The sequence below is a fragment of the Filobasidium floriforme genome (assembly GCF_021052385.1).
Source record: "Filobasidium floriforme strain CBS 6241 chromosome Unknown HD553scaffold_6, whole genome shotgun sequence".
Taxonomy (NCBI): domain Eukaryota; kingdom Fungi; phylum Basidiomycota; class Tremellomycetes; order Filobasidiales; family Filobasidiaceae; genus Filobasidium; species Filobasidium floriforme.
The window spans coordinates 125114-150965 of NW_025763627.1; the positions used below are offsets into that span (position 1 = coordinate 125114).

General features: G+C 51.9%; 9 protein-coding genes and 1 non-coding gene across 10 annotated transcripts; 4 read left to right on the top strand and 6 right to left on the bottom strand.

The window, feature by feature from the left end:
- Window positions 1-707: 707 nt before the first annotated feature.
- HD553DRAFT_334351 (uncharacterized protein) lies at window positions 708-2536 on the top strand (the record flags this gene model as incomplete). The annotated part of the gene is made up of 4 exons (XM_046182138.1): window positions 708-1136; window positions 1216-1509; window positions 1704-1779; window positions 2085-2536. The coding sequence occupies 4 exons, from the start codon at window positions 708-710 to the stop codon at window positions 2534-2536; spliced, it is 1251 nt and encodes a 416-aa protein (XP_046037987.1).
- Window positions 2537-3693: 1157 nt separating this feature from the next.
- Window positions 3694-5862, bottom strand: HD553DRAFT_348767 (Aldo/keto reductase). Its single transcript, XM_046183411.1, has 7 exons — window positions 5481-5862; window positions 5356-5394; window positions 4796-5205; window positions 4694-4711; window positions 4515-4605; window positions 4253-4395; window positions 3694-4168 (listed from the first exon to the last, which is right to left on the bottom strand). Exons 1-7 carry the CDS (start codon window positions 5661-5663, stop codon window positions 4048-4050), a joined length of 1005 nt encoding a protein of 334 aa, XP_046037988.1. The 5' UTR covers window positions 5664-5862; the 3' UTR covers window positions 3694-4047.
- A 294-nt stretch (window positions 5863-6156) lies between these two features.
- HD553DRAFT_322752 (uncharacterized protein) lies at window positions 6157-8779 on the top strand (the record flags this gene model as incomplete). Its single annotated transcript, XM_046181322.1, has 4 exons — window positions 6157-6367; window positions 6437-7389; window positions 7460-7621; window positions 7688-8779. 4 exons carry the CDS (start codon window positions 6157-6159, stop codon window positions 8777-8779), a joined length of 2418 nt encoding a protein of 805 aa, XP_046037989.1.
- Window positions 8780-8914: 135 nt separating this feature from the next.
- Window positions 8915-11913, bottom strand: HD553DRAFT_269779 (uncharacterized protein; the record flags this gene model as incomplete). Its single annotated transcript, XM_046177630.1, has 5 exons — window positions 8915-9350; window positions 9412-9897; window positions 9981-10213; window positions 10361-11198; window positions 11264-11913. 5 exons carry the CDS (start codon window positions 11911-11913, stop codon window positions 8915-8917), a joined length of 2643 nt encoding a protein of 880 aa, XP_046037990.1.
- A 1054-nt stretch (window positions 11914-12967) lies between these two features.
- On the bottom strand, window positions 12968-14844 carry HD553DRAFT_307736 (uncharacterized protein). The gene is made up of 4 exons (XM_046179458.1): window positions 13836-14844; window positions 13679-13738; window positions 13405-13610; window positions 12968-13286 (listed from the first exon to the last, which is right to left on the bottom strand). The coding sequence occupies exons 1-4, from the start codon at window positions 14650-14652 to the stop codon at window positions 13194-13196; spliced, it is 1176 nt and encodes a 391-aa protein (XP_046037991.1). The 5' UTR covers window positions 14653-14844; the 3' UTR covers window positions 12968-13193.
- Window positions 14845-14909: 65 nt separating this feature from the next.
- Window positions 14910-14997, bottom strand: HD553DRAFT_t32. Its single transcript has one exon. It is a non-coding gene; the product is annotated as a tRNA-Ala (tRNA).
- A 65-nt stretch (window positions 14998-15062) lies between these two features.
- HD553DRAFT_192974 (putative calmodulin-dependent protein kinase) lies at window positions 15063-17485 on the top strand. The gene is made up of 13 exons (XM_046177037.1): window positions 15063-15240; window positions 15314-15339; window positions 15416-15424; window positions 15502-15532; window positions 15609-15671; window positions 15837-16003; window positions 16107-16251; window positions 16353-16415; window positions 16489-16562; window positions 16632-16725; window positions 16792-17011; window positions 17078-17202; window positions 17294-17485. The coding sequence occupies exons 1-13, from the start codon at window positions 15211-15213 to the stop codon at window positions 17354-17356; spliced, it is 1110 nt and encodes a 369-aa protein (XP_046037992.1). The 5' UTR covers window positions 15063-15210; the 3' UTR covers window positions 17357-17485.
- A 466-nt stretch (window positions 17486-17951) lies between these two features.
- HD553DRAFT_322755 (uncharacterized protein) lies at window positions 17952-20601 on the top strand (the record flags this gene model as incomplete). The annotated part of the gene is made up of 4 exons (XM_046181323.1): window positions 17952-18838; window positions 19122-19298; window positions 19529-19749; window positions 19802-20601. 4 exons carry the CDS (start codon window positions 17952-17954, stop codon window positions 20599-20601), a joined length of 2085 nt encoding a protein of 694 aa, XP_046037993.1.
- A 579-nt stretch (window positions 20602-21180) lies between these two features.
- Window positions 21181-23317, bottom strand: HD553DRAFT_322756 (uncharacterized protein; the record flags this gene model as incomplete). Its single annotated transcript, XM_046181324.1, has 3 exons — window positions 21181-21254; window positions 21305-21610; window positions 21706-23317. The coding sequence occupies 3 exons, from the start codon at window positions 23315-23317 to the stop codon at window positions 21181-21183; spliced, it is 1992 nt and encodes a 663-aa protein (XP_046037994.1).
- Window positions 23318-24738: 1421 nt separating this feature from the next.
- Window positions 24739-25716, bottom strand: HD553DRAFT_307741 (uncharacterized protein). The gene has a single exon (XM_046179459.1). It carries the CDS (start codon window positions 25409-25411, stop codon window positions 25076-25078), a length of 336 nt encoding a protein of 111 aa, XP_046037995.1. The 5' UTR covers window positions 25412-25716; the 3' UTR covers window positions 24739-25075.
- Window positions 25717-25852: the final 136 nt, after the last annotated feature.

The window sequence follows — 25852 nt, forward strand, 5'->3', positions numbered from 1 at the left end:
ATCTGTGAGATAGGACGATCATTCAGACCCAAGTTGCACAGATAAACGTGCGTGAACAATGCTGTGGGAACAGGGAACGTGGAATGCACTTCGACTGTCGACCCACATTCATCAGAGCTAGACGTCATCCTGCACTAGCCGTCTGCCTGATTCTGATCATCCTTTGTTCTCTCACCCCTGAGGAACCACTGTTGTGGCCTGGACCATTACACCTGCAGATGACTCTAGGTCGCCCCCTATCTCTGATCACATATCAGGCTCCCCATGCATATATAACACGGGGAATCAGCTACAGAATAGTTATTATGAAACATCGCTGGTCTGCTTAGTCGCCCAAAGAGGCGTATGTGAAGGCTGCGCCATCTTTTCTAGGCCGAAAGGTTGCTGTATATGGCATGGCAATCGGCCTCAGTGACGAATGGCCAAATGACAGCTTTCCCCAAAAACGAAGGATGTCACTCTGATCACCTGCTAAGCTGAAGCCTGGTCAGCTGAACGATCACGAGATCGTAGGGCATCTCATCATGTGGCGTGCAAGCTGGCGTTCTCGCGTCTTCCTTTCATCCCACTCCTGTAGCATCGGCCGGGGGGAAAGCTATATAGTCCAGACCATTCCCGAGATTGCGGCCGTTCCACCTTGACCCCCTCATCTATGTCATACCTTCTCAGTCATCACAGAACACAAACCCCCTTGCGTGAACAACGATATGAGCGATATCAGTACTCTCGGTAGCGCCCTGAATTCATTCGTTTCTGACATTTGGAAGTCGGTCCCTCCGCGTCTTTCAATCGAAGAGATGCGGGACAAGATCAATAGTGTCCCTTGCACCATCTGTGCTGCCATGTCTGTACCAGAAGCCAGTCTCAACACCGACATCATCACTGTCACAACGACCGAAAGTCCAGCCCAACAACCGGATCCCGGTCGAGAGCAGGAACCTTCGCTCTCGCACAAACAGCTGCTCGAAACGCTGGACAAGATTCCCAAGACCATTCCCAAGGGGATGAAGTGGGGCGATCTCGGTTGGTATCTAATTGCCGCAGAAGCTTGCGTCTTCGCGGTGGGCTATGCCTATTCAACGCTGACCGGTCGAAGCCTGATTGTCACCTGGACCGGAGAGCTGCCCCCTTCGCAAGTCAAACCGAGACCAGCTTCGCCCGACCATCAGAATCGACCGCGAAACATGGGACTCCTTGATGAATGTCATTAAGAAGCTTAAACCAGGCGATGCAGAATCTTTGACTCCGCACGTGGAGTTGGAAGTATGCAAGGAACGTGAATGGCTCGCCGTCTCACACTTTGTCAAAGGGGAGTGGGTTCGCAAGACTTACCACGTCGCTGCAAACCTTGTGCACACCCCGACTTCGCCTGTTGCACATGACTCATTGGACAACCACGAGTTACCAGAGAGGAGTCATTCTGGAGCGAGCTCTGACGCCGATCTCTCAGAACTCCTTGTGCTAACGCCTCCAGGTTCGGACACAAGCGGAGACGATCCTGCTGCAACAGTAGACGTCTAGCTTTTACGACAGCTTGCGGTGACGAGTCTTCTCAGTGATACTTACTCCTACTCTGTCCGCTTGTTGTACCAGTATCCCTGTAGCACCACTATGTATAATATCGTTAAGTATGAGCAGTTCGAGATCTGAAAACGGGTTGAGATATTCCCTTGCTTTACTAATGGTCATATGGGGTTCCGCAGAACCCATCGATGGCGACAATTTTGATGTGCAAGCTAAAATGGTTCCGTAATCAGATGGTGTTTCATGTTTCACCATGTCAGCTTGATGATTTCATATAGCAAGATCACTGGAGACTGATCTGAGAGCCTGAGACAGTTGGAGAAGGCAAATCACAAAGATAGAACGATCATAACTGCTGTATGAAACCAGTGATTGCGCAAAAACTCCTCGTATCCGCATGCCCTGTCAATCGCTCATGAATCCCATCGCCAGAGGATCCTCCTTGTGCTGTCGTATACGTGTCACCTCGCCAACTTTCTGTCTTCCTTTGTTGCCTTACCCCTGGAGAAGCATTCCTATAGCGTGTGATAATCCCCCTATCAAGTCGTCCTGCTTCGCAGCCATATATAACGCCACACTCGTTTTTGTACCGATATCCCCTCACACACCCCTCCACAGCCAGCGTCGGCAATCCCTGATCATCATGTTAGGGATCGACAAAGCATCATGTTTGGCATACTCGGCATCCAACCTCGGGCCCACCATTTTACCTGATTACAGCGCTACCGCTTCCCCCCTTACCGGGATCTCATCCCTCAGATTTTCAGGTCTCTGCCAAACTTGGCCAGGCTCGCATGACGCCAAACTTGTCGAGGTCAAGACTACGCCCTCTGGAGCGGGTCAATCCGTCAGCCCTACATCGGTCGAGACTAGCGGTGAGGACAAGGATTGTCAAGAGCTATGGCCCGCCGAGATCCAGAAAATCGTACGCGATATCCTCAGCGTCCCGTCGTTCCCGACAGACGGAGATGAGAACAACTCATGCTTTCTAGAAACTGCAATCGATCTTTGAGAAGTCTTCTTCACCCTCGGGTCTGTCTATTTCACCTTCCGTATCTACAGATCAGTCCATAGCCAGGGATTCCAGACGGAGAGCAACACGTCTCAAGAGCGACCCATGATCAAGAGGGTCGAACGATCAACGCCCGAACAGTGGGAGCGCCATAAGAAACGTTTGAAGCAATTCAACCACGAGTACAGTCTGGAAAAGCTCGAGCTAAGGAATCTGAGCGATGGTCAGTTGTGGTATTTCTATTGGGTCTGGCAGGAAACTCAGAGTATACCAAAGCGTCTGGCCTGCTTCTGGGCAGAACCGGCAGATTGACAAAGGGATGCTGGATCAGTCTTTTAGAGAACCATTGTATTTCATCTTTCGCGAATCCATAGATGAAGAAGTCAAGACGTTACCAAGGTACTCCTTAATCTACCCGCTGATTTGATGGTCGTAGTTCGCAGCGCGCCGAAAGCAGGCCATCACAGCTAACAGTACCACGTGTATGACATTCTATCCGTCAGCTAACGCAGCGATGCTATACATGGGTCCTTACGAACGCTCCTTTCAACCTTGCCCTCGAATGACCAAGGTCGTCCTAGCATCCGATGGATTGAGATTGGACACAGGACAATATGTTCCAAGGCCTTTAAAACCCTTCGTTCTCGGAATCGACGTTGTCTCACTTCTGATCTGACAGACTTCTCTTTTGCTTCAGATCTCAGACATCAGCGAGAACATTCACGAAATGGCAGATTCAGCTCAACAAGCGCTTACTTCCTACACTGTTGCTGAAGCGCTTCGTGATCAAGGCAAGATGCATCGATTCCAGCTTAAAGCGGTCAGAGAGAAGGCCACCCGCGTCGTTGCCGAGATTATAATGAAGTTTCGCGAAGCCGCAGGTCCCGATCGACAATCGGCTGCTCAGCCCGTGTGATCGTATCGAATTCAAAATCTTTTTCAAGGTCATTCCTCGCCTTGTACCGTAAAGAACGTGTTCTCCGATTACTCGACCTCCCGGCAATCCATCTACTGAATCGTGTGGTTACTCATCCACCCACTATGGTCTCTGAACTCGCGCCATCTGCACCTCCCGTGTCTGTTGTCACTACTTGCCCCTCCTTTTCTCTTTTTGGAGCAGCTAGTGATCGGTGTACCCTTCCCTCGATCTTGGAGTGCGACCATGCCCAGAAGAGCGCCTATCCCAAAACGGTCATCGTGGATCGCAGTATCGCACCTAGCGATGGCGAGGCGTCAGAGAAGGAACCCCCGTCGAGCGACATACAATCGTCCTGTGATAAAATGGCTCGACTATGTGGAAAAGAAGCGCTGGATACCCAAACGGAAAGTACTCCTTGGTACGATCTCATCTGTCGAAGGCATTCAGGGACGTGTCGACGACCTAGTCGCCCGAGCCGAGACCGATCATCTCGCATGACTTCGATCCTACAACAAGCCCGCCACCCATGTGGTTGCATTGTTGTACATACATTTCCCTCGCTCATATGTACTTGTATCACCTTCCTCCTCGATCAATCCTTGTACCCCCATCCGCTAGCCTCGAAAGCCCTCGCCTCGGCCGCCGTGACCAGAGGGAAATCCTTTCCGAAGGGTACCACCTGTTCCTTCAATCTCTCCTTGTTCGAGGTCGTCCTGTGCGCAGCAATGCATAATATGCTCGAATTAGCTCTTTCGGTCCACGCTGTAATTCTCGAGTGGATAGAAGTGACGACTCACGTAACAGCGACAACGCCCGTACTCTTCAACCAACTAAAGATCATCTGCGCATAGGTCACTTCTTTCCCGTAATCCTTGGACAATCGGTCTGTGATCTGTTTGCCGATGATATCAGCCGGGCCGTTGGGCGAGGAGGTGATCGGCTGCGACGACAACAAGATTTTGCAGAACAACGAGGACGGTCAGTAAGACGACGAGAGAGGACGAAACTATCGAGCTGTCTGCGAGCCTCAAAAGTAGGTAGGGAAGAACGGGTGCTCACTCGAAGTTCTCCATAAGCCGAGGTAAGGATCCCATGCTGAGTCCCCAGAGCGACCACCGGAGCCTTGTCGACCGCGTTGTACACCGAGTAGCTAATACAGAGTAGAAGAGCGGGTCAGCCGCCGAAGCCTACAATGCGGGTCGTTCTCTTCGGAAACCTAGAGGAAATACATTACTCACTTGATTTGGTTGATAGCCCTGAACACGTCGAAAGACACCTCGATGAGCCCCAAACTCTCGCCTCGATTACCCGTTCTCGCCCCTTACAGATACAACACTTACGGGAAGACCTCCGCCACCTCCAAAACCTCCTCCAAAAGCTCCACACTATCATAATTACTAACCCCTATACTCCTGACCAACCCCATCTTCTTCACCTCTTCCATCTCCCGCCAAACCTTCTTCAGGCCACCTCCATTGACTGCCGCCCGGGGGAAATGAATCAAGTACAGGTCGAGGTAGTCCAATTGCAATTGAGCGAGCGTCAAGCCGAGTTCCTCATGAACGGATTGGTTGGTCAACGAGTCGTATTTCGAGGTGATATAAAGTTCCCCCCGTGGAACCCCGCTCGCTGTTAGAGCTTCGCCCGTTCCATTCTGGTTCCTGTAGATCAAGGAACAGTCGATATGCCTCCATCCTGCTTCGAGGGCTTGGGCTACGAGGAGGGTTGCGTTTCCTTCTCTGGCTGTTGCCTGCGTTGTTGCCGTATATATGGTCGTCATGGTTTTGGGTAGGCGATGCGGTCATAGTTGTGAGAGCGAGGGTGACACAGATATCGAATCCCGTCAGAAAAGTATTGAAAGAGCGAGAAGAGGTTCGGGGAGAGTAAGATCGGTACTCACGGTACCCGTCCCCCAAGCAGGACTAGGAATATAATTGCCCTGAGTCCCGACCGTGAATACAACCTCTATCAGTGTCCCATATGCATCTATGGCGATACCTTCATTTCCCATATATATCGACTCACATCGTTCAGCTTGTAAAGCGTATGCCCGGGAAAAGGCTGAACATGACCATGATGACCATGATGACCGTGGTGGTGATGATGATGACCTCCGTTGGCAAGCGATTCGTCATGCTGATGCTGCTGCTGGCCCGAGAACCAAGAGCTCAACGCAAAGACTGGCCAGAAAGCGTCGGTGAGGATCATGTTTGCTGCTTGTCTATCTGAATGTCTGGGTGCTGGGTGTCGATGGTAACGAAGATGTCGTCGAGCAGATGATCACACTATCACTTGCTCACTTGCACTCCGGAAATACGGTGCATATCGCTCACGATGTTTGATTGGTATACGAGTCGTATCGGCCGAATATGACCCTCGTATCACATCGAATATGATATATCCCATATGACGTGTTAAAGATCGCGTATCATTATCGTCTCACGCGACGCGTCCCATACGCGTCATTTAGATCACGTGATACGATTACTATACGAGCCTCCTCTACATCCGAAACGACATCAATACAGGAATGATAACAACATCAGATTTGACAGATATTCGACCGTAACAAATCGTCCCCCGGCTGCCGGCTCGACCAGGTTCGGATCATAATAGGCTTGGCTACTGCATAGAATACATCCGTACTACAGGTTTCAGGTCGACAGCCGGAACCGGCTGCGATATCGATGCGAGAGTAATAATGTCCGGCCAGGCAACCCCCTCCTTTACCTCGACAAACTACCGTCCTTCACCACTCTCGAACGAAGCCATACCTAGAAATGAGACGGTGTCTCCCAACCAACGAGTACAAGCTAGTCACAGGCGGATGACAGAAGCCCTGTCAGGTCCCGGTCAAACACCCGCAAGGCAGACACTTACCAGAACCGATGATCAACGAGCAGCTGGAGCAGGTGGGGTCCTTTGAATGGTACTCTTGCATGCCCTTATGTGCTGATGATCGTCAAACATCCCCGTATCAGTCACGAATGTTCGAACAACGGCACGAAGAATCGGAATGGCCGATAGAGACTTACCTCCTGTGAATTCCCCGGGCCAACATACACCTACTCCCCTTTCGCGTACCACCTCCTCCTCGTCTTCAAGTGCCTTTGCACCATCCCACGGTCAGCGTCAACGGGCAGCCGCACAACAAGCGCAGAACAATCAAATCAGCTCCCTCCAATCGCAGAGTAACACACAGGCTCAACTCACATCGTTACAAGCCCAGGTGCAAGGTCTCGCCGATGCCTTCGAGAACTACAAGAAGGAACAAGCCGAGAGAGATGAGCACAAGGACCAGGAGATGCAAGAGTTGCGACGGGAAATTGATGCGTTGAAGGAGAGGGGGTCGGAGGGCGAGGTGGTTTCAGCGGGAGGATTTGTTGCAACGGATACCCAGAAGCGGGATATCTCGAGGCTAGTGAAGAGCGCAATCCAGGCCCTCTATGGTAGCGGCAAGCCAACCGAAGGCCTCAACGGGGATGCCGTGCCCGCCGACCAGATCCGATGGAACTACCTTCAACCTCAAAGCTCCACTTACAATCATGCGCAGACCTTGAAGGTCATTCAGGCCGTTACCGACCAACGTGATTCGCTATCCCTTCCCTTTGACACCAATCGAGAATCCATCCTGGCGGTGAAAGACGCAGAAGACTTGTACATGTCAGCCATCACCAGTCAATTCCGACAGAACCAAGCGGCTTACAAGAAGCATGCGATCAAAGAGTGGGGGGCCAATGGCGATGCCGGCCCACGGAGAGCGGCGTTGACAGAAGTAGCTGAGAGGGAAGCGGCGTTGGAGCAGGATGATCCGGAGTATGCTGCAAAGAAGAAGGATTTAGATGAATTGAAGCTAGAGATATCGAAAAACGACAAGGCTTATGCAGCCCAAAATTCGAAGTTCCAAGCCTCGATTCGGAGCAAGCTCACCTCTGTAAGTCACTGAGAGAGGACGAAGAGAAGCGCGTTGAGCTGACCGTCTTGGACATGCTCCTGCTTACCAGGCCAACTCGCGTTTGAACTCACGTCGACCTCATACCGCATACAGCGGCGAGGAGTACGAGGGCCTCGAATGCATCTACTGGATTCCACCTTTGTACCCCGACAACTCCTCCGGCAAAGTCAAATGGTATGAGCCCGACACCAGCACCGTGCTGAGTGAAGCGGTGAGTCGCCGTTCCCGAATTATCATAGGCCTGCGTGCTTACGATATCCTTTGTGTTGCTGGATAGTTTATGAAGATCCACAAGACGATCTGGAACACGAAGTTGGCTGCTTTTGGAGGTCGTCAAGGCGGCAAGCCTCCCTCAGGACCGAGTTTCGATGCCCTACCGGAGGGCAAAGAAGCCAGCGTTGTTCAAATGTATCCGGTTCCCAGCTACGCATGGCTCCACCAGGCACCCCAACGTTGGATGTTCACCGAAGCCTACTTGAATGACCCAGCCAACGAGGACATCGTCACCAAAATCGTTCCTGTAGATATTCCCACCTCCTTTGCCGATGTCAAACTCACGGAATGGTATCAGAAGCACCCCTGGATGATTCAGAAAGCTCGCAAGGAGAAAAAGACTATCAAGCGCAACCGATCGGAGTCAACTCAGCCCACAGACAGCGATGCCACACGATCGATGAGCAGCACGGCTCACCGAGGCCGAGCCGCCCAGTCCGCTCGTCCAACCGTGAAAAGAGCTAGGCCGCTTCCTGGTCATGGTTCCGATTCGATGACGAGTGACTACCCGTTCAGCCCTGAGACGCAGGGTGATACCGACACCGAGAGTCTGAGCATGACCCCCGCCGGCGGCCCGCACCAAAACCTCGATGGACTCCTCGCAGACAGTGCGTCGTGGAACGCAATGTCAAACACGGTACCGCCTCGTCGTATGGACTCCGAGCAGCTGCCTCGGCCCGGCGATTATTCTACGCAAGGACAAGCGCAAATCAATCAGCAACAATCCCGCCAGCCCGGTCAAAGTCGAGCCCCTCCACGTTTCCAGCAGCCGGTTGCTGACTCACTTCAAACGATGCCGATGTCTATCAATCCTCAGCTCATGCATCAGTTCCAACAATGGCACATGCAGCAGCTCGCCGGTCAAGATCCCCAACACACTCCTCGAGCATCTTCGTCCTCGTCCTTTCAGCCACTGTCGACGTTCAGAAACAACGTCAGCAATCAAGCGCTCTCCTTCAACAACAACAACAACAACAACAACAATACCCAGGGATACTCCCAGATGAACCAGTACATCAATTACGACCAGAACGAGACAACTTACAGGCAATATAATCCTGATGATCCCTTTCACGACGGCGGCGGTAATGATTGAGCACGCCCTGATGTCCACATGATTCCTCTCCACTCGCGCTCCTGTTCTCAAACTTCCCCGATATATCGGTAGCATGTCAACTCTCCAACCTACTTTGTATGTTCTAGATTCCGGGTCGCTGGAGCGGTTCTCCAGTTAAATGTCATTCTCGGCGATGCCGACTGCATCCTGTTGAGGTCCGTCAGACTGTAGCCAGAACTCGGGTTCTCCGCCATCTCTGTCACATGACATTGCGACCAGGATCGGTCCGTCGACTTGATTGGTGGCCTTTGCTGTGATCACCGAAGCCTGTAACGATGCGATCGGCAGGAAACGGGGTTCAGGTTCGGGGTCTTGCAGATAGGCCTTGTAGCCAAGGTCGATATTCCTGTGCGACCAAGGATAATGTCCTCGGTCCGCAGTCTGGTAGGTGTCGACCAGGACTAACTCAAGATTGAGTGGGGGTTTGCCTCTAACGACCAACGTTGCAGTCAAAAAGAGGCGGATCCGGACCAGATCCCGAGAGTCCGGCGTCATTGATGCCAGTGCCCACTGGTCCCTGACGCTGCGATTGTATAGAGCCGAACAGAACCTGACACTTGCGGTCAGCTTTGACATTTGCGGCCTTCGCCTACACGTGTTGCCGCACTCACTTGAATCCATGATAGATCACGTGTGTATATATCAAATACCTCTCGGATCGGACTGGTAGGTACGGCCGTCGATCGACCATGGCCAGGTTGCCTACGAATTGATAATCGGGATGATGTTCGTTGACATAGCGCAGTAACGCTTGATGCGAGTGCTCGTACTGGTCCAGATTCACAGGAGAGGTCTTGAGTGGAGCCGGCAGTCGAGCACGGAGGGCGGCCTTCATGATTTCGTTGAGCATGACCGTTCCCCTAGCTAATTCTGGGTCAGCGATGAGAGCCTCGATTGCGGCTAATTCTGTTGCGGTCGCTGTGGGCGATGGGTTGTGCAGCACGGTCCCCAAGCAGGCTTCTCGAATCCAGGCTCGTATTATTGTCGAAGGGATGTCGCGCTCTTTCGTATTGTGATTGACCCGAGCCAGGGTCCCGTTGTTCCTCTCGAAGGCCCAGCACGAAAAGCTGGAAATAGGTCCATAGAGCTTGATGTGTCTATCCCGACCAATCGTTATGTCGTTAGCCGCCGTGATGAGGCCAGGAGACACGCAGGGAGACCAGTCCAGGACGTAACTCACTCGGCGTAGTGCATAGCATTGTGCCAGTTTATGGTTAGGCGGCCACCTAGTCGTAATATGGTCCGTGAGCAGATAGCCAGATCTTCTACGGCGTCTTCGGCATCGGATAGGCTGATAAAGTGAGAGTCGAGGATACGTATGCCTGCGCAGAGTGATACGGCTGCAGCGAACCAGAGCGACCGATTTCGGCGAAACGGGACATCTTCCTCGCCCTCACGAGACCTTCGAGCTGGCTTGCGTCTCCGGCCCCGTGCTCCTGCGGGCTGACTATCGACGACAGGGGTCCCCTGTCGTCGATTCTTGAGAGGGCCTGCTTCTTCGATCGGTGGGTCGAGGTCCTCGTCATCGATCTCGTCGGTTCCCTCTTTTCTCCAGGAGACCGACAGCGCATGGACCAACAGTTGCGCGATACGTTTCCACTGGTCGGCTTTCAGACCTGCGGCTCGCCCAGCTAGAACCTGTCTCGTGACCTTGGACGGCAGCCGACCGAGGTGACCAGGGTAGCGAGCGCGGTTGAAAACTCCAGCAAAGAGCTCGATTCGGGGGGTCCCGTCCAGTTCTCCCTCGAAAAGATCGTTGTCGCAGAGTAAGTTCACAAAGGATTTGACGAGTCCGAGATAGAGGTTGTGGAGGGGGTCGACTGGAGCTGACTTCGAGTGGCTCATGCCTGTGAGGCCGTTCAATACCGAGTAACGAACCCCATATTCGTCTTCGATGGCCTTGGCTTCCCCGCCAGTACGAGCGTCTTTGTGAAGGAAGGCTTGCCTCAATAGCTCCGCGCTGTCCGCTTCTTTTGGGGGCAACCGACGCCAGTCGTATGCAGCGGCCGTGTTGACGTCTACCAAGGTGACCCCACAGTGGTGGCAGGGGTGACGTCCATGAGCATGACTTACAGCTCCTATGACCTTTTTCGTGGCAGGCAAGTCGCAAGCGGTGAACAAAAGGCGTGTGCAGACTAGCTCCAAGTCGTCCTTCTTTGCGTATCGAGTGCGGCCGCAGGAATGGGTAGGCACATAAACGCCGTTTTCACAGCGAGTGAAGTCGTCCACAATCGGCTGGAGTATACGGTTGAAGAACGTTAAGGAGGGCTCTTCAGGTCCGGGAATGACACAGAGAAGAGCCGTCCATTTCTTCCTGAACATCATGTGCCGAGGCAAATTCGCCACAGCTGCGTAGACCGCCCCGACTGAGTATCCAGGCATGCCTTTCACTCGGAACCTAAGACAGGGAGTCTGATCAGCCCCATGTAGTATGAAACGTCCTCTAGCCTCTAGGCTACTTACCAATCGACGTTCAGGATGATATTCAGTCCATAGTGCAGGAAGGTATGCCGGAAGGGGGCATCCTCTGCGCCCTCAATCGGTTCATCTCTAACCGTATAGTCTGCGTCTACCTCGCGGATGACATTCGCCGGGAACGACCGCCAAGCTGATCCGTCCGAGACGCCTCGCATCATGGCCTCTCGTGGCACCACAGGCTCAGCGGGATCGAGGACTTCTGACTGAAGATCTCCCATTGCTTCGTCTCGCCAGTGCTGGAGATTGCTCACGAACTCGGCGTCTTGCATGAACAGTGCTAGCCAGGTCGACAGAGGTACGTAGGGAACGATTTTGTAAGGCGTCCTAGTTGTATTGATCGCCGAGTATATACGAGCCTCGCAGACATGCCCATCACTCAGAGGTGCGCCGCAGACCGGGGTTTCTAAAGTCGAGAGCTGATCAAGCGGTGTCAACCACCAGCATTCGGGGCAGCAGATTTGACGTTGGATGTAGTTATCCCCTGACACGCCGAGCCGGGCCATAGCTGTGCGCCAGTTGTTCGTGGCGTTGTCCGCATCAAGGAAATCCAGGAGGTCCGCGTTGGCAGCTGTCGCTGCTCCCCTATCAAGGCCTTCTACGGCAATCTGAGCTGTAGCCGTGAGTTGTTCGAGCATCTTGTCGGCCTGTCTGTCGGGGGTACCGGTCATCTTAGCGAACGCAATTGTTGTGTATGCCTGACGAGTAGCGGGGGTAAGGTCGTGATGCTGTAGTAAGCTCTGCACACGAATGACCGGATGCCCGTCGACATATTCCTGATCTTCTTCCTCGGCCGCCTCCTGAAAAGGATCCTCGACGTCTTCATTCTCCAGTCCGGGCTCGTCAAACAATCCTTCACCGCTCTCCAATCCATCCTCCAAGCCTACCATCCCATCGTCCGAGCCCGAATCCCCTTGAAACTGGTCTTGAAATCCGTCTTCGTACTCATCGTCCCAGTCGATATTGACGGGCGATAGACTCCTCGCAGCAAGGTCTGGTAGATTATCCTGCTGATTGAAGACAACGGCCTGAAATGGGGCCGGTTCGCCTGGTGCAAGGCCGAATTGCTGGTGCGCAACAGCTTGATTGTGTCGACGCCAGGAGGCATAGGTTATGGCCCGGAAACCTAGCTCCCACTTTGAACATTGGCGGCAACGACATTCTCGAAGCGGAGCCATGTCGCCGGCAGAACAGTGAGGTTGTGCTTTCGATGATTCAATGAGGGTAAACAGATCGCAGGGAGCTCCGGGCTGGCAGCAAGCAGAGCAAGTCGAGAGGTGCTTGAGGTGGATGATATATCGTCATTATGCATGGGGTGATTTGCTACATCTTGAGTTAGATACGTAGAGGTTGTGGGTTACAACATTGGACGTGAAGAAGCAAAGGGTCTAGGGTGCAAGGACGTTGCGTCTGTCGCCTGGGCTGGGGTCAATGAAGTCAACCTAGGCCATGTTGTCATATCGATAGTCGAATAGAGGTACGGAAACGGTCGTCATATGAGCATGATATGCCTTACGGACATGCTGCTATTTCATGTCCGCTCGTATCATGCTCGTTTCAGCGGAATATGAGATCGATTGTCGATACGACGGTCATACGAGGGTGATACGACGAATATACCACTTCATATCGGAACTTGATATGACCTAATTTCGCGAAGTGTCACTTGATCACTTGCGTCATCGATCGATCCCTCAATCTCGATTCGTCGGATGCAAAAGTTATGTCCCAAGGAGGTATATGTCGTTCAAACGCTTTACAACTAAATCACAACCCACTCCCACCAGTCTACACCACAAATACAGCCAGTCGAAAGAAGCTCCATCCATCCATGTCGTCGTCCATTCGTCCGTGTCGTCGTCCAATTCGTCGTCCATCATGCATGCTCGTGAACCGGAATTCCGTGAAAGTAAGCCGGTTATAAGACCGAAGAGACGGTACATATCTCGAGGTATATACACCCTCCTTCCCCGGGTTGTCCGAGTCCCCCTTCGATATCGTGTCGACAGACCTGTATCAACCATATCGAAAGGACAACCCAGATCGAGATCGATATGGGGATCAAGATCAGCTTCCTTGCCCTGCTTTTTAAGAATCTCTCTCTAAAGACCTCTCAAGCTGAAACTCACCGGACACGACCCAGTCAAGATCTTCCCCCTGATCCTCCCCGTCTTCGGATCAGCCCCGAACCTCCTGAACCAAGCTTCCTGATCCGCCTTTCCTCGGGGTTTCTTCATCCCAGGTCCCGAAGTGGGGAGCTGGCCGGTAGGGTTCGGGGGACGTCTTTCTCGGATAGCTTGCGTTTTTAGGGTTGAGAATAGGCAGGCGCCGCAGGCTACGGAGTTGTAGGAGGTGGTCAGCGGTTTGAGATGTATGGGGGCGTTAAGGGTTTGAGGTACTTACTGACGTGTCCACAGGGGGTCAAGACGGCTTGAATAGGCGGTGCTAGGCAGATCGGGCATTCTACGAAATCCATTTCGATATCGTTTTCATCAGTTCCGCTCCATGTCTTGTTATTATTATTGAGAGACGAGGCAGGCCCAAGCCGAGGTGTACTCACGGAAACTAGCCAAGAGGCTCTCTTCGGGAATTCCATTGATCCCACCATGCCCGTCACCAACATCGTCCTCATCGCCCTCCGCATGTCCCGTTTCTTCGTCATCTGCAATCTCGATTCCGCCATACCCTGCCCGCCTGACCCTCCTCTTCCCTCCTCCAATCTCAAGGTCGTCCTCGTCCAAGCTCAGATCCACATCCACATCAACATCAATCCCCCTCTCGACCCCGTCCATATCCAGATCCGCACTCGTAGCCCGTGCTTTGCCCTTCCCGTTGACCTTGCCGTTGACCTTCCTATCAGGCCTATCAGCCTGTCCGTTGACCTGTCCGTTGACGTTGCCGTTGACCTTCCGCCTCTTCCCCGCCAATCCGACCATCCCCTCAGGAGGAGCTTCGAGAGCGACGATGCTCGATTCCGAGCTAGACCTCTTTCTCCTCAAACTCGGTCTGGACGGTTTAGAGGTAGATGCGTTCGGTCTGGTCCCGTTGATGGTCGAAGGACCGTTCCCGTTGATATCACCGTAATCGTTCGCTTCATCCACAACCTCATTCTTCTTGAGTGCATTCCCGTTCCTCCTCCTACCCGCACTCGAACTCGGACCGATCCCAACACCCCGACTCCCACCCCGACTTCCACTCCCCGAACTCCCCGTCGTCACGGTCGTAGTAGAAGTAGACGTACTGCCATCCCGCATCCTCCGTCTAGGAGCCATAGAATGATTGGCCACTGTAGGTCGAGGTGGGGATGGGGGTGCGATGTCGTCCGAGGTCAAGTCGATGATGCTCGTGATGCTCTGATTACGGGTGACCGGTGGCATGGTGTCGGTTGTTCTTGTTCGGTGATTGATTTCGATGATATGGAGGACTGTGGCTGTTCAAGAAGATAGGAGGGGGTGATGCTAGTGTAAAGGGAATGCTCCTCTTACATATGTACCGATGGGAACGACGATGTCGACCTGAACAATCGATCATCTCGAGCTGTTGTGCTTGTACGAGGGTCCGGCCTGAATCCCGAAGCATGAGGATGCGGTCCGGTCGACGTGATCGGCGAGGTTGCCAAAAAGTCAAAAAGAAATGGAGATATTGGGGATCGAACCCAAGACTTCTTCAATATTAGGTGATTTACCTGCAAATGAAGCGTACTACCACTGTACTATATCCCCGTCACGTGTCAGCCAAAACACAAAGAAAATAATATCAATTGTTCCTAGAGATGTCGGCGGGGGAACACCGACTCCGGCTCGTTGAGCTGAAGCAGCTTCTCCTTTGACCACGACCAACCGTCACCATATACTCATATACGAACCGTCACTTATATTCCTTGTGCTCCACTCGATCATCACTCTTGCCAATCAAATCTTCTTGTGTCAGTCAACATGCCCGCACCCGTGACCGTCCCCTGCCAGGTGAGCACTCGAAGTTGTATCCAGCCAGCCAAAGCCGTCGGCTCATGCTGCGTAAATACCTTTTCGCTCGTAGTACAAGACCGGTCGGACGTTGGGAAGGTGAGTTGAGTCCCCGCTACTTTATACATTCCTGAGTATCGCTAAGCTGACTGTTCATAACTTGGTGGTTATATAGTGGTACCTAGTGAGCTGTCATCCCGTTCTGCACGATCTCCGAGACCTCGCTCCGGAAACGCTGAACTCCCTTGGTTCGTCTTTCAGTGCCGTCGTCAAAGAAGCCGTCCACATTACCGTCAGTCCGCCACTCTCTTGCTTACTTCATGTGCAAGGTCTAACCTCATCTCGGCGGGTGATGGTACACGTCGCAGACCGGGGAGTACTTTGCGTGCAAGGTGATCAACAAGAAATTGATGGCAGGGAGAGAACACATGGTCAGTACCCGAACGTCCTATCTAGCTACAACACCATGAATATGGCCTCATCCCATTCAATCGCTTGACTGCTTGACAAACCTATCTACACCATACTTCCTCTACCAAAACAATACCCTGCTATACCATCCTACCACAACCTACTCGACGGACCCTGTCGGGCAGGTCCGAAACGAGATCGCCGTCCTCAAACGAGTCTCCGCTGGCCACCCTAACATCTGCCGTCTCGTCGACCACTTTGAGACCGCTCATAACCTCTACCTCGTCTTTGATCTGTGTACCGGTGGAGAGCTCTTTGACCGGATTTGCAGCAAGGGGAACTATTACGAGCGGTACGTGTTCAAACCACGTCGTTAGCCCCACCGCTCGTTCATCATGAGCTACCAGCTGATCGAATCTGTTCCTTGTTCACCAATATGGTGTTCCTATATGCAGTGACGCAGCAGAGATCGTGAGGACCATCACCAGCGCCGTCAAATACCTTCACGATGAAGGGATCGTACATCGGGACCTTAAGCCCGAGAACTTGTTGTTCCGGAGCAAGGCCGACGATGCCGAGCTCTGCGTAGCCGATTTCGGGGTAAGTTCCATACTGAAACCTTCATGTGGTATGCGAGGATCGCGTGAGAAGAGGTGAGATCGCTGATTGTGGTCGCGAGGGTTATTTTGTGGTCGGGGTAGTTGTCTAGGATCATGGACGATAACAAGTTCAACGTCCTGACCACGACGTGTGGTACGCCAGGAGTAAGTCCTGAACGGCTCATTAGGATACTATGGGATCTTCGCAACCTGATCGTAAGCCAATCCTCGTTCGCAGTACATGGCGCCCGAGATCTTCAGGAAGAGCGGGCACGGGTTCAAGGTAGACGTCTGGGCTATTGGTGTAATCGCGTAAGTTCCGGATCGACTTGGTCGTATACCGTGAGGCAGGCTGACAGCCCGAGAGTTTCCGTACTACAGCTACTTTTTGCTCTGCGGATACACACCGTTTGACCGGGAGACCCAATACGAGGAGATGCAGGCGATCATCCGGGGTGATTACCGGTTCGAGCCTGTAAGTCCCGCTTAAGTCATACGTATCACTCGGCCTGAGCTCATCACGTGATATACCGCCTGTTAGTCGGAGTACTGGGAGGGCGTCTCGGCACAAGCCAAGGCCTTCGTCAAGCGATGCCTCACCGTCGACCCTACCAACCGACCTACCTCGGCCGAGATCCTTGCAGATGACTGGCTCCGAGTCGTCGGTGGTGATAACAAGGATCCGGGCGTTTCTACCCCTCGTGGAGGTACCACAGACCTATTGCCCAATGTCAAGAAGGCCTTCGATGCCAAGAAGACTTGTGAGCCCCCGCGGTCTTCTTGCTATGACCCCGTGTGAGCTCTTTTCTGATAAGGGAGTCGAACAGTCCGAAAAGCCGTCCTGGGCATGATGGCCATGCACCGATTACAAGACGGTCCTAGTTCAAACAGCAAGACCGAGAGCGCGAGGATGAAGGAGGAACTCGCCGAGTACAAGCGAGAGGCTGAGGATGTGAGTACTGTAGCAACCCTCGAACCCCCGCCCTGTCAAGTAGTAATGGTCAAGCGCGCATGCTGACGTTCTTAGAACTTGACTTTCGCAGGAGGATGTCGATCAAGTACTGGACGAAGGCAACCAAGGTCCCGGATCGGATCGTCGGTCGTAATCGACCGCGTTTTTAAAACAAGGTTTTCGGCTAGATCCCGTGTTGCTTGGTTTTTGGCTCGGCTGGGCTTATTGTAGTATAAGATCGTTCTTCTCTATCGCAGATGCCGTACTTCCTTCTGCTCATCTACGTTGGTTCATCTGGCTGCTATGCTTTGCGTTAGGGGTCAACGCTAGCGCCGGGAAGTTGATTGCACACTCCAAGTCGAGTTCGCAAGAGGCGGCCATGTTGTCAGATTCAGAGGACTGGCTGCTAGCCGGAACTCTGATTTAATCGCAAATCCGGACGCACTCGATGGACAGAGAGTCGCAGTGGTCTGTCGTACCCGCGTGACGATACAGACAATCCCGCTTGTCATCGGCAAACTTCATCGAACGTCAAGCTCTCAATCCTTACACGCCGAGTGACGTGAACATGACAAAGGAGTCATAGTCTGCCATACATCCAAAACAGTGACCGATAACCTCCTGAGCTTTCCTTTCGATGATATGGCATCAACATACGTGCTGGTGCCGAGAAGCTCAAATTGTAAATGACTATATACGCTTTGCGAGAGTAAACCAACTGAACGCTGTCACAACGTGACCTAATATTGATGTCTCCCTTGCATACCGAAAACACGTCTCACCCGATGTCAACTGCTTCTACCTTCAACGCTCCCGCCCAAACGACCATTCCTGGTAGCTCATATCAAGTCACCAGCGATCAAGAGGTCTATGTACTTTCCGGATATCCTATGAGCGCGGCAAGGATGTATCCAAAACCAGACCCGCTGGATAGGCCGCACGGGAGTACCAGCGAGACCAACACCCAGATCGGGTTGGAGTCTCTTTACAGAGATACCACCTCTGAAATCGATACAACGATTGGAGGATCGGTCATAACAGTCGCCAATGAAAGGCCAGCCCAACTGCACGAAATCTTGTTGCAGCCAGCCTCCGCCGTAACCTTTTGGGAAGGGGCAGGGACTCCGGCTCTCAAGGAGGTTTCGAATTTGACAACGGGAATCAAGGCTCTGGTGGCTCGATGCAAACAAGGCTATGAGGAGGGCTGTTTCAAATCCCAAGAAGGCAGGCTGATTACTCAGGATGATTCCGGTAGAAAAACCGAAATCAGGGTATACATTTTGAATAGCCTCTATATGTTTGAAACATATTTTCGTCTCCCGAACAAGAACTACCCCCTCGATTTGATCGAATTTCAGGATTCCGCCCAAATGATGCGCCTGCCATACTATCAAGCGATACACGAGGCCCTCGAGACGAGGCGAAGAGCTGTCTTATCGGTTGACGGCAACTGCCAGAGCAATGCCTACATCAATCAGGCTCTTTCCGATATCAGCTCCGATATAGCCGGTTGTGGCTATGATGTCATCCAGGTGGTTGGTGATGGTGGTAATCACGAAGTCTGGGCCACGTACAAGATACCTGGGGATGATCATCTCTACGTCGCCAGTTATGCGTGGAGGAGTTCGATCAGGGCGTGAAGCGAACGAGATTCCAGCTCGTTATGAACCCATTCCTCTAGCCTCGATCGCGGAAAATGTATCCCTAGGTCTAGATATTTTATCGTGTGATGCTGCTATGAATTGCCTAGCTTATCTCGGGGCATAGACTCGCTCATATTCCTGGATAGATTACTAAGTTTGAGGTCGAGATGGATGGCCAGGGTATCTGTCGAGCTTCTCGGAACGGCAGAACTTTCTGTTGATTGGTTGAAGGTGGAGAGACATAGTCAGGTTAGGCTAGATTGTTGGATCGAGCAGTACAGAGACTGAAGGAAGCGTCAAGCTTACTAGTGCTTGCTCTTGCTCTTCGATGATGTACGACGTCTTGCTTAACAAAACAGGGCGGACCGTGGTAAGCACGGGTGTCGAGTCGAGTAGAAACGCAATTGTGAGCCGACCTGCAACTCTACAAGCTACAAGCTCGCACAGCGAGCGGTCAGCGGACTTGACGAATAACGTAATTGTGATGAAAAGTGATCTCACAGGAGCGGGAGAGAATTTGTGCGCGTTTCAGATCCCGCGCGTTCGGTTCGCTTTGTAGACGACCTCTGGTTTGAGATAGATGCTTGATTGTAATGATCTGCTCGCGGTGAACTTATATAAACACACGAAACGCCAATTGCAATTATTCTTGTCTAATTTTGGGGATACTTGCATGCTGGGAGGACGCGATTCGAATCGATCGCAGAAGAGGCACACGCCCTGTTCAAGAGCACCATTCTCCAGCGTTCGACGATACGCCTGCCAAGGACACCTCCGGGGAACGGTATTCTTGTCAGGATTGCCCCTTTGGGCCGGCGAAGAAGCTTGACGACCCTCGGCAATCCTTTCATGGGCATTCAGCTCAGCAACATGCTAGCAATGCGACCGCTTTTAGGGATTGAGGGTATATATCCACACAGTATGCTAGACCTTTCCGGCTAAGAACCTTGCTATAGCTTCTGTCGATCTTTCAGCGCAACCGCCTTTCGATCTCTTCTCAGTCATGCAATTAGATCTCAACAGCCAAACTGGTTGCACTGCCTCGACTGCCAGCAGTCAACTGAGCTCGATCGTTACCAGTACATCCGGGGACAATAAAATGCGCCTACCAGATCGTTCATCTTCTTCGACACCTGCTTCTGATCGGGAAGCTCGAACTGCGACTCAAGGTTCGAACATTGCGTCCACCCCAACTGTTGGAGCTAGCGTAGAAGACACCTTGCCTCTGGGGCCAGCCTCTACAGACGATATCTTTGCGTGGCCTGTTGCTGGTGTCCGGTATAGCCCAGATCGAGCCTACGAAAGTTCTCCAAACGGAACTGTCATTTGTGCACTCTGGGCTTTGGTCTGTCAGATCGTGAGGGCCAAGTCTTCTAAAGGTCCCAGCATCGTTTACAATAGCTTCATGTTCCTGCCTGGAATCGTGGGGGGACAACGCTTCCCAATCAAGGTGACAACATTGAGGGAAGTCGTCCTGGGGACGTATTTCGATTTGTATTTCGGGGTCCAAGTTCATACAGGACTGTTACCAGACAAGATGAGGAGCATTCAGAACGCCATGAACGAAAGCTATGAAACAACGAAGCATTTGACTGCTCAGGCAGTCAGGTGTGTACTTAGCCAGAAGGGTTTCAAGGTTCTCGAGATCAGTTTCAACCCCCTACATGGTATCATCTGGGCGCGATACAAGCATCCTGACTCGAATGACCAGCACATAGCCGGTTACTCTGATGCAGCGTCGATTGAAAATGCTTAGATGATGACGAACACCTTGTACTTAGATCTCAACCCATTGGTTCCGTTATTAGTACAAAAACATGTGATACAAGGCATGAAAATAGGTCTTGACTCCATTCTCATCAATATATATTCCCAAACCTACCCATTCTCGATTGACGTGAGCATTCCTTCCTCAGACCTGGATTTCCAGCCTGTTCCTTAACTAATTTTGTGCGGATGACAGCAGGACCAATTGGGATTCATCTGCTACAATGGTCAAGCATGAGATTCGGGGATCTTGGTGTCTTCAAATATACTATAAACAACATTGTACAGTATACCACCATTAGAAGCTTTCATGCAATGACGGAGACAAAGCGAGAAGATCCAAAGTACAGCCGAATATTGGCGCACACCGGTTGGAGTGCCTATGTATGCACTTCGCCGTGAAGAACATTTGATATAACAACAACATTACAATAACAGTTATCCTTCAGTAACAGATGCTTCAATCGCTTCAAATAGTGCTGGACGACCACCTGTCCACACGTCTTTTGCTAGGTTTCTGATAGCCTGAAAGCTGTCCTCCAAGCCTGTCATCTTTAACCGGATGTTTCTAAGACCTCTCTTCTGTAACTGGTCTTGGAGAATCGGACATGTCCCTAGGTGATGATGTGTCTGGCAAATGATCTGCCGGCAGTTGGTCATGAATCTGAGCAGGATACCTTTGTGTCCCTCACCTTGCACCAGATGGCCAAGACTTCTTGATCCGCCTTTGCCCATACCTCTGAATTCTGGTGCAAAAACATTCCAGTCAATTTCTTTTCCAACAGTCTGTCCTGCGTAGATTAGCTTAAATAGTTCCAGATGTTTACCGGTCAAGAGCTGCACAGGTTCTTGCCGCCTGTAGGAACATGCCAAAAGTTCCCCTCCACACTGTTTTCCCATGATCGGTTTGCTAGGAGCAAGCTGGGTATACTCAAGGGGAGCGGCCAATGCAATCCTTGGTCGCTTTTTGACTGCAATATTATTGACTTGATTCGAGCCTGGTCCGACAAGATACATAAGGCAGTTATTGACAAGGATGTAAGTAAATTAATGTGAGCGGGCCAGGTATTCTGAACATGACAGGGAATCTCACCGTATACGTCAAAAGTCATCTTCTCAGTAGAGTAGGAAATCAATCCATGACCTAATGACGATGGCAGTATGCTAGAGCAGTCTCGAGCCATCCCTGAAGTCTGGACACTGCTGATACCAGACAAAGATGACTGGAAATCTGATTGTGTCAGGGGGTACCGGGCTGGATGAGCGGTTGGAAAGTCGCTTGCAATACCAGAGGTCTTCCAAGCTATTCCATGTTTATTCAAGATCAGTTCAGCCGTCTTTGCTAAATCTGTCAAATCCTGTTCAGTCTCATTCTGAAAAGTATGCAACAGCGCATTTTTCTTGAAAGATTTATGGCGGCCCTTTGCAACTTCGATCTCATCCCTTGCAATGGCACAAGTGCCATGCTGATGTATGTCAAGATTGTGTGTCCGGAAGCAGGAAAGAAATTGATACAGCTGTTGCCGTTCTGAATGCACAATATTGGAGAGACGATCAATTCTTGGCCACCAGTCCGGGGCAAAAGCTGTAGGGGTTATCCAGTATATATGCCAACCTAGTGGTTGGCTACTCAATACCTGGCTCAGGAAGTCCGCCACGAGCAACTCATTTTTCTCGAAAGGCCGCACGACCCAATGATGCTGCAGATCACAAAAGCCGATCTTTCCATTGCACTCCAAAGACCGATTGATGGCCTGGCTCCCTCCAGTATCAGAGTCAATGACCTTGTTTAACGATGCGCCCTCTTGGTAACCCAGACCCATCCTGTTCTGGTAGGTGGACATGCCTGAGAAAGATGCTGTCCTGGTGGTACCCACATCGCTGGCTGGGGACATTCCATGATATCCGTTGTGATCAAAATCCACAGGAGTGTCATCGTGAAAGCGGTATGTGCCTTCTTTAATCACCCCTGAACGTTCGACCCGTTTCCTCTTACCCAGAGCTTGTATGCTCGGCTGAATGAGGCGCGAGGATTGGCAAGAGGCGGGTTGTGGTGAGAGGGGTCTTTCAGTGGGCGCGGGGTGCCACATAGCCGCATCGAGATGGACACTGGAAGTGGGTGGCCAGTGCTGTGCTGATAGCGGTAAGCCTTCTATCTGCTGCAACTGATGATGCCCAGCGCCCGTTGCTATGGGGTATACTTGGCGAGAAAGAGCACTAGTACGGATAGTATCATTGGCGGTACTGGCTAGATATGATTGAACGTCTTCTGGAGGCATGGCAGTATAGATGCTACTGGCAGGCCCCGTCTGATCGTGAGCAAGTGCTTGCCAATGGTTTCTCATAGTGTTGCCAAAAATCCCTTGCGAAAGGGAAGGGTCGTACTGGAGGGTGGGATTGACAGCTTCAGGGGAAGAATATCTTTGCTCAGGAGGAGCAGTGCCGAAATATTCACGAGTCCAGGATCTAGATTCCCTGCTCGTCACAGGATGAGTATACACGGGCTCCTCTGGTGTCGTCATGAAAGACTCGGGCCTAGATGAGTGATAGGTGTTGTCGATGCTGCTACCGTACTGCTGGTCAGTGTCGATAGCCAAATTGTACACGTTTTCTGGGATCTCTTGCCTGCGAAATGTGATGGGTTGATCGTCCACTGTATGATTATTAGACCATTCGGTGTTGATTGAGAACGATGGCTCGGTCATCGCTTTGGTGTCAAGGAATATGAGGCGGATCGCCTATGCAAAACAAATACCCGTCGAGCTATGGCCGTCTTCAGACCGGATTGCTGGAGGCGAGACATGGACTGACAGCCTTATATAGCCGGTAGACCATACAAGCTTATAGAGGGAGAGTCTGTTCTTCCGAGTCCCTTTGACCTCGATTAATTGTATTTGCACAAAGGAGGCAAAGGGTTCTTCAACGTGGATCAGGTGACCCCCCTCGTGTGAGCAAGAGCCGACGAAGAGCGGGTTGCAACCACAGAGCATATGGAGTGGCCGCCATGCTTGGCTGTAGGTAAACATCGGTTGTCTCAGAGATCCTGCTTATCCTTGCGATTAGAACCCGTAATACAAACCAAGTACCATCCCCCGCACGCGCTCGCGCCCAAGAGAATAGTCTCAAAGGCTGGAACGGCGCGGCAAGATACACAAGACCACAGTACTCTCGCAGTTGGACTGGCCATGATGCCGTGCCGGGTATCATGTCGTTTCGACAGCCACTGTCTTGATCCTGGTCGACGATTGTGCATGTGCTGTTTGCTCTCGCGTCATCGTCATCGTCATCGCCACCTGCTCAACGTTTCAGTTAGGTTTGCGCGCCAGTGCGTCAGGTACATTTCAACGTGAAACGGACCTGTATGATAGCTCGATTCTCGTTAATGTCAATGCCACTTCGCTCTACCCCGCACGTTCCAACGTGTATGCAACAGACGAAAGATATACTCCACAGTGCTTCGTGATACAGTGATCGTACCTTCTCGTTGGCTTGTACGAGTAGTGGCGACTAGGGCCATCGCGTCTGATCGTTTGGATGATGCTCGCGTGTCGAGACGACCGGTAACCCCATAGTCTGAGACAGCGCCAAGGTTGCAAGATCATACGCTCTGCAATGGTAACCTTCTTACGATCGCGTACCCAAGGTCAATACTATTCGACTTTCAAGGCACACATGACGATCACCTTCAACCTCGATATCTAGCTATGCAAGGATGTGGTCTGGTCGGAATACCTAGCTCATCCAGCTATGATCCCGGATCTCAAACATTATCGCTCGCAGGGTCAGCCCCAGACCAGACCGGTCTGGAGCGATATTCACTAGATTACCAGTCATCGGAGATCAGGACCCTGCGCTTGTCCGCCGTGTCGACGATCAGGAAAAACAGGTGAGATGCGCTGATGTCAGATGAGATCAGGCCACGATAAGACGTGCCTATTCAGCTAGTCGTATGATGGCGCGGTCGGTCAATAGCACTGGGTGTGCTTTTTCTGGTTTGAAATTCGCCCTGGGCAATACGAACCAAGTCGCAAGTCCAAGGATCGAAACCGGCCGACCTGGATAAACTTTCGAGCACCGAAACAGCCAATGACCTCACATACTCTGTCTCGGAACATCGAGGTCAAGCGGGCAACAGATGACAATCAGAACGATCGAACGGAGCATAGATCCAGCGAAATCACCAGACCCACGGGACGAACGAAAGCGAGACGAGGTACTAGAGACCCGATAATGCCGACATGCAAAATTGTAATTTTATGGAAACTACATCCCAACCCTCCGACGAGATTACAACCCAAGCCCTCGCCCAAGGCCGTAAAACGAAAAAAAAGTCGCAAAAATCAATCGTGATGTAAATGTACCTCCCACGCACCGGCCGAGCTCCCACCCCGTCCCCACCGTCATCGACGATGAAGGATCGTCACAAGGAGTTCCGCCAACCAAACCCTCATCGTAGTGTTCGACTAGTAAGGAAGAATACCGGATGAGCGGGTGCGCAAGTAGTACCCCATTAAGGGGGTGTTTCGTTCTGGCCATCGTTTCCCCGATCCGCAATGCATCACTGGATCATCGACAGAGGATGAGGTAGATGTGCGCCGTGAATAGCGATGGCCGTTGTGTTTGTGTTTTTTTGGGGGGTGGTCCGGATGGACGATGAAGATGAGAGAAGAAGGGAGAGAGCGGGGAGAGAGAGAGAGCGGGGAGAGTGAACAGAGGAAGAGGAAGAGAAGCGAAGAGAGGAAGAGAAGCGAAGAAGAGAAGAAGAGAGGAGAACGAGAGGGAGAGCCAGACGTAGACATAGACGAACAGACGACGAACGACCATCCCCGTTGAAGACGACCCGACGCCTGCCGACCAAGAACTAGACCGAGATCGGATCGGGTCCTAGCGAACAAAGACTTATATTCGACGTGTGTGTGTGTGTGTGTGTTATTGTCGGCGAAAGTACGTCTTTATCGGCTAGGTCGAGGTCGATCTGGTTGCTGTTCTTCAGTTGGTAGGCGGATTACATGATCGTCGTCGTAGGGGTGGTCGTCCGTCGTCACGGTCTGGTCATCCTAGTCGTCTTCGGTCGTCCGAGGACTAAACGTAGAAGGTAGTGAAATGTATCGAATATGAAAGAGTAAAAGCAGAAGGCGGAAAAGGGAAAAGGGATGTTCGATCCTCGAGAACCAGATTATATACTCGTCCTCGAAAAGTTTGGGCGACGACCTTTTCCGCTTTCTCACGCGTAATTCACG

What these genes read in the sequence shown, in the direction of transcription:
- HD553DRAFT_348767 (XM_046183411.1), bottom strand. Translation starts at nt 5,663, where the DNA reads ATGATCCTCACCGACGCTTTCTGGCCAGTCTTTGCGTTGAGCTCTTGG. An exon ending in CGGCTTATGGAGAACTTCGA is followed by an intron (nt 4,396 to 4,514) that starts GTGAGCACCCGT and finishes TTGTCGTCGCAG; the next exon opens with CCGATCACCTCCTCGCCCAA. An exon ending in ACGGGCGTTGTCGCTGTTAC is followed by an intron (nt 4,169 to 4,252) that starts GTGAGTCGTCAC and finishes TGCTGCGCACAG; the next exon opens with GACGACCTCGAACAAGGAGA.
- HD553DRAFT_307736 (XM_046179458.1), bottom strand. Translation starts at nt 14,652, where the DNA reads ATGCCACCGGTCACCCGTAATCAGAGCATCACGAGCATCATCGACTTG. An exon ending in GACCCCCTGTGGACACGTCA is followed by an intron (nt 13,611 to 13,678) that starts GTAAGTACCTCA and finishes ACAACTCCGTAG; the next exon opens with CCTGCGGCGCCTGCCTATTC. An exon ending in TCTTGACTGGGTCGTGTCCG is followed by an intron (nt 13,287 to 13,404) that starts GTGAGTTTCAGC and finishes TGGTTGATACAG; the next exon opens with GTCTGTCGACACGATATCGA.
- HD553DRAFT_192974 (XM_046177037.1), top strand. Translation starts at nt 15,211, where the DNA reads ATGCCCGCACCCGTGACCGTCCCCTGCCAG. An exon ending in CCGTGACCGTCCCCTGCCAG is followed by an intron (nt 15,241 to 15,313) that starts GTGAGCACTCGA and finishes TTTCGCTCGTAG; the next exon opens with TACAAGACCGGTCGGACGTT. An exon ending in TGGGCTATTGGTGTAATCGC is followed by an intron (nt 16,563 to 16,631) that starts GTAAGTTCCGGA and finishes TCCGTACTACAG; the next exon opens with CTACTTTTTGCTCTGCGGAT.
- HD553DRAFT_307741 (XM_046179459.1), bottom strand. Translation starts at nt 25,411, where the DNA reads ATGTCTACGTCTGGCTCTCCCTCTCGTTCTCCTCTCTTCTTCTCTTCT.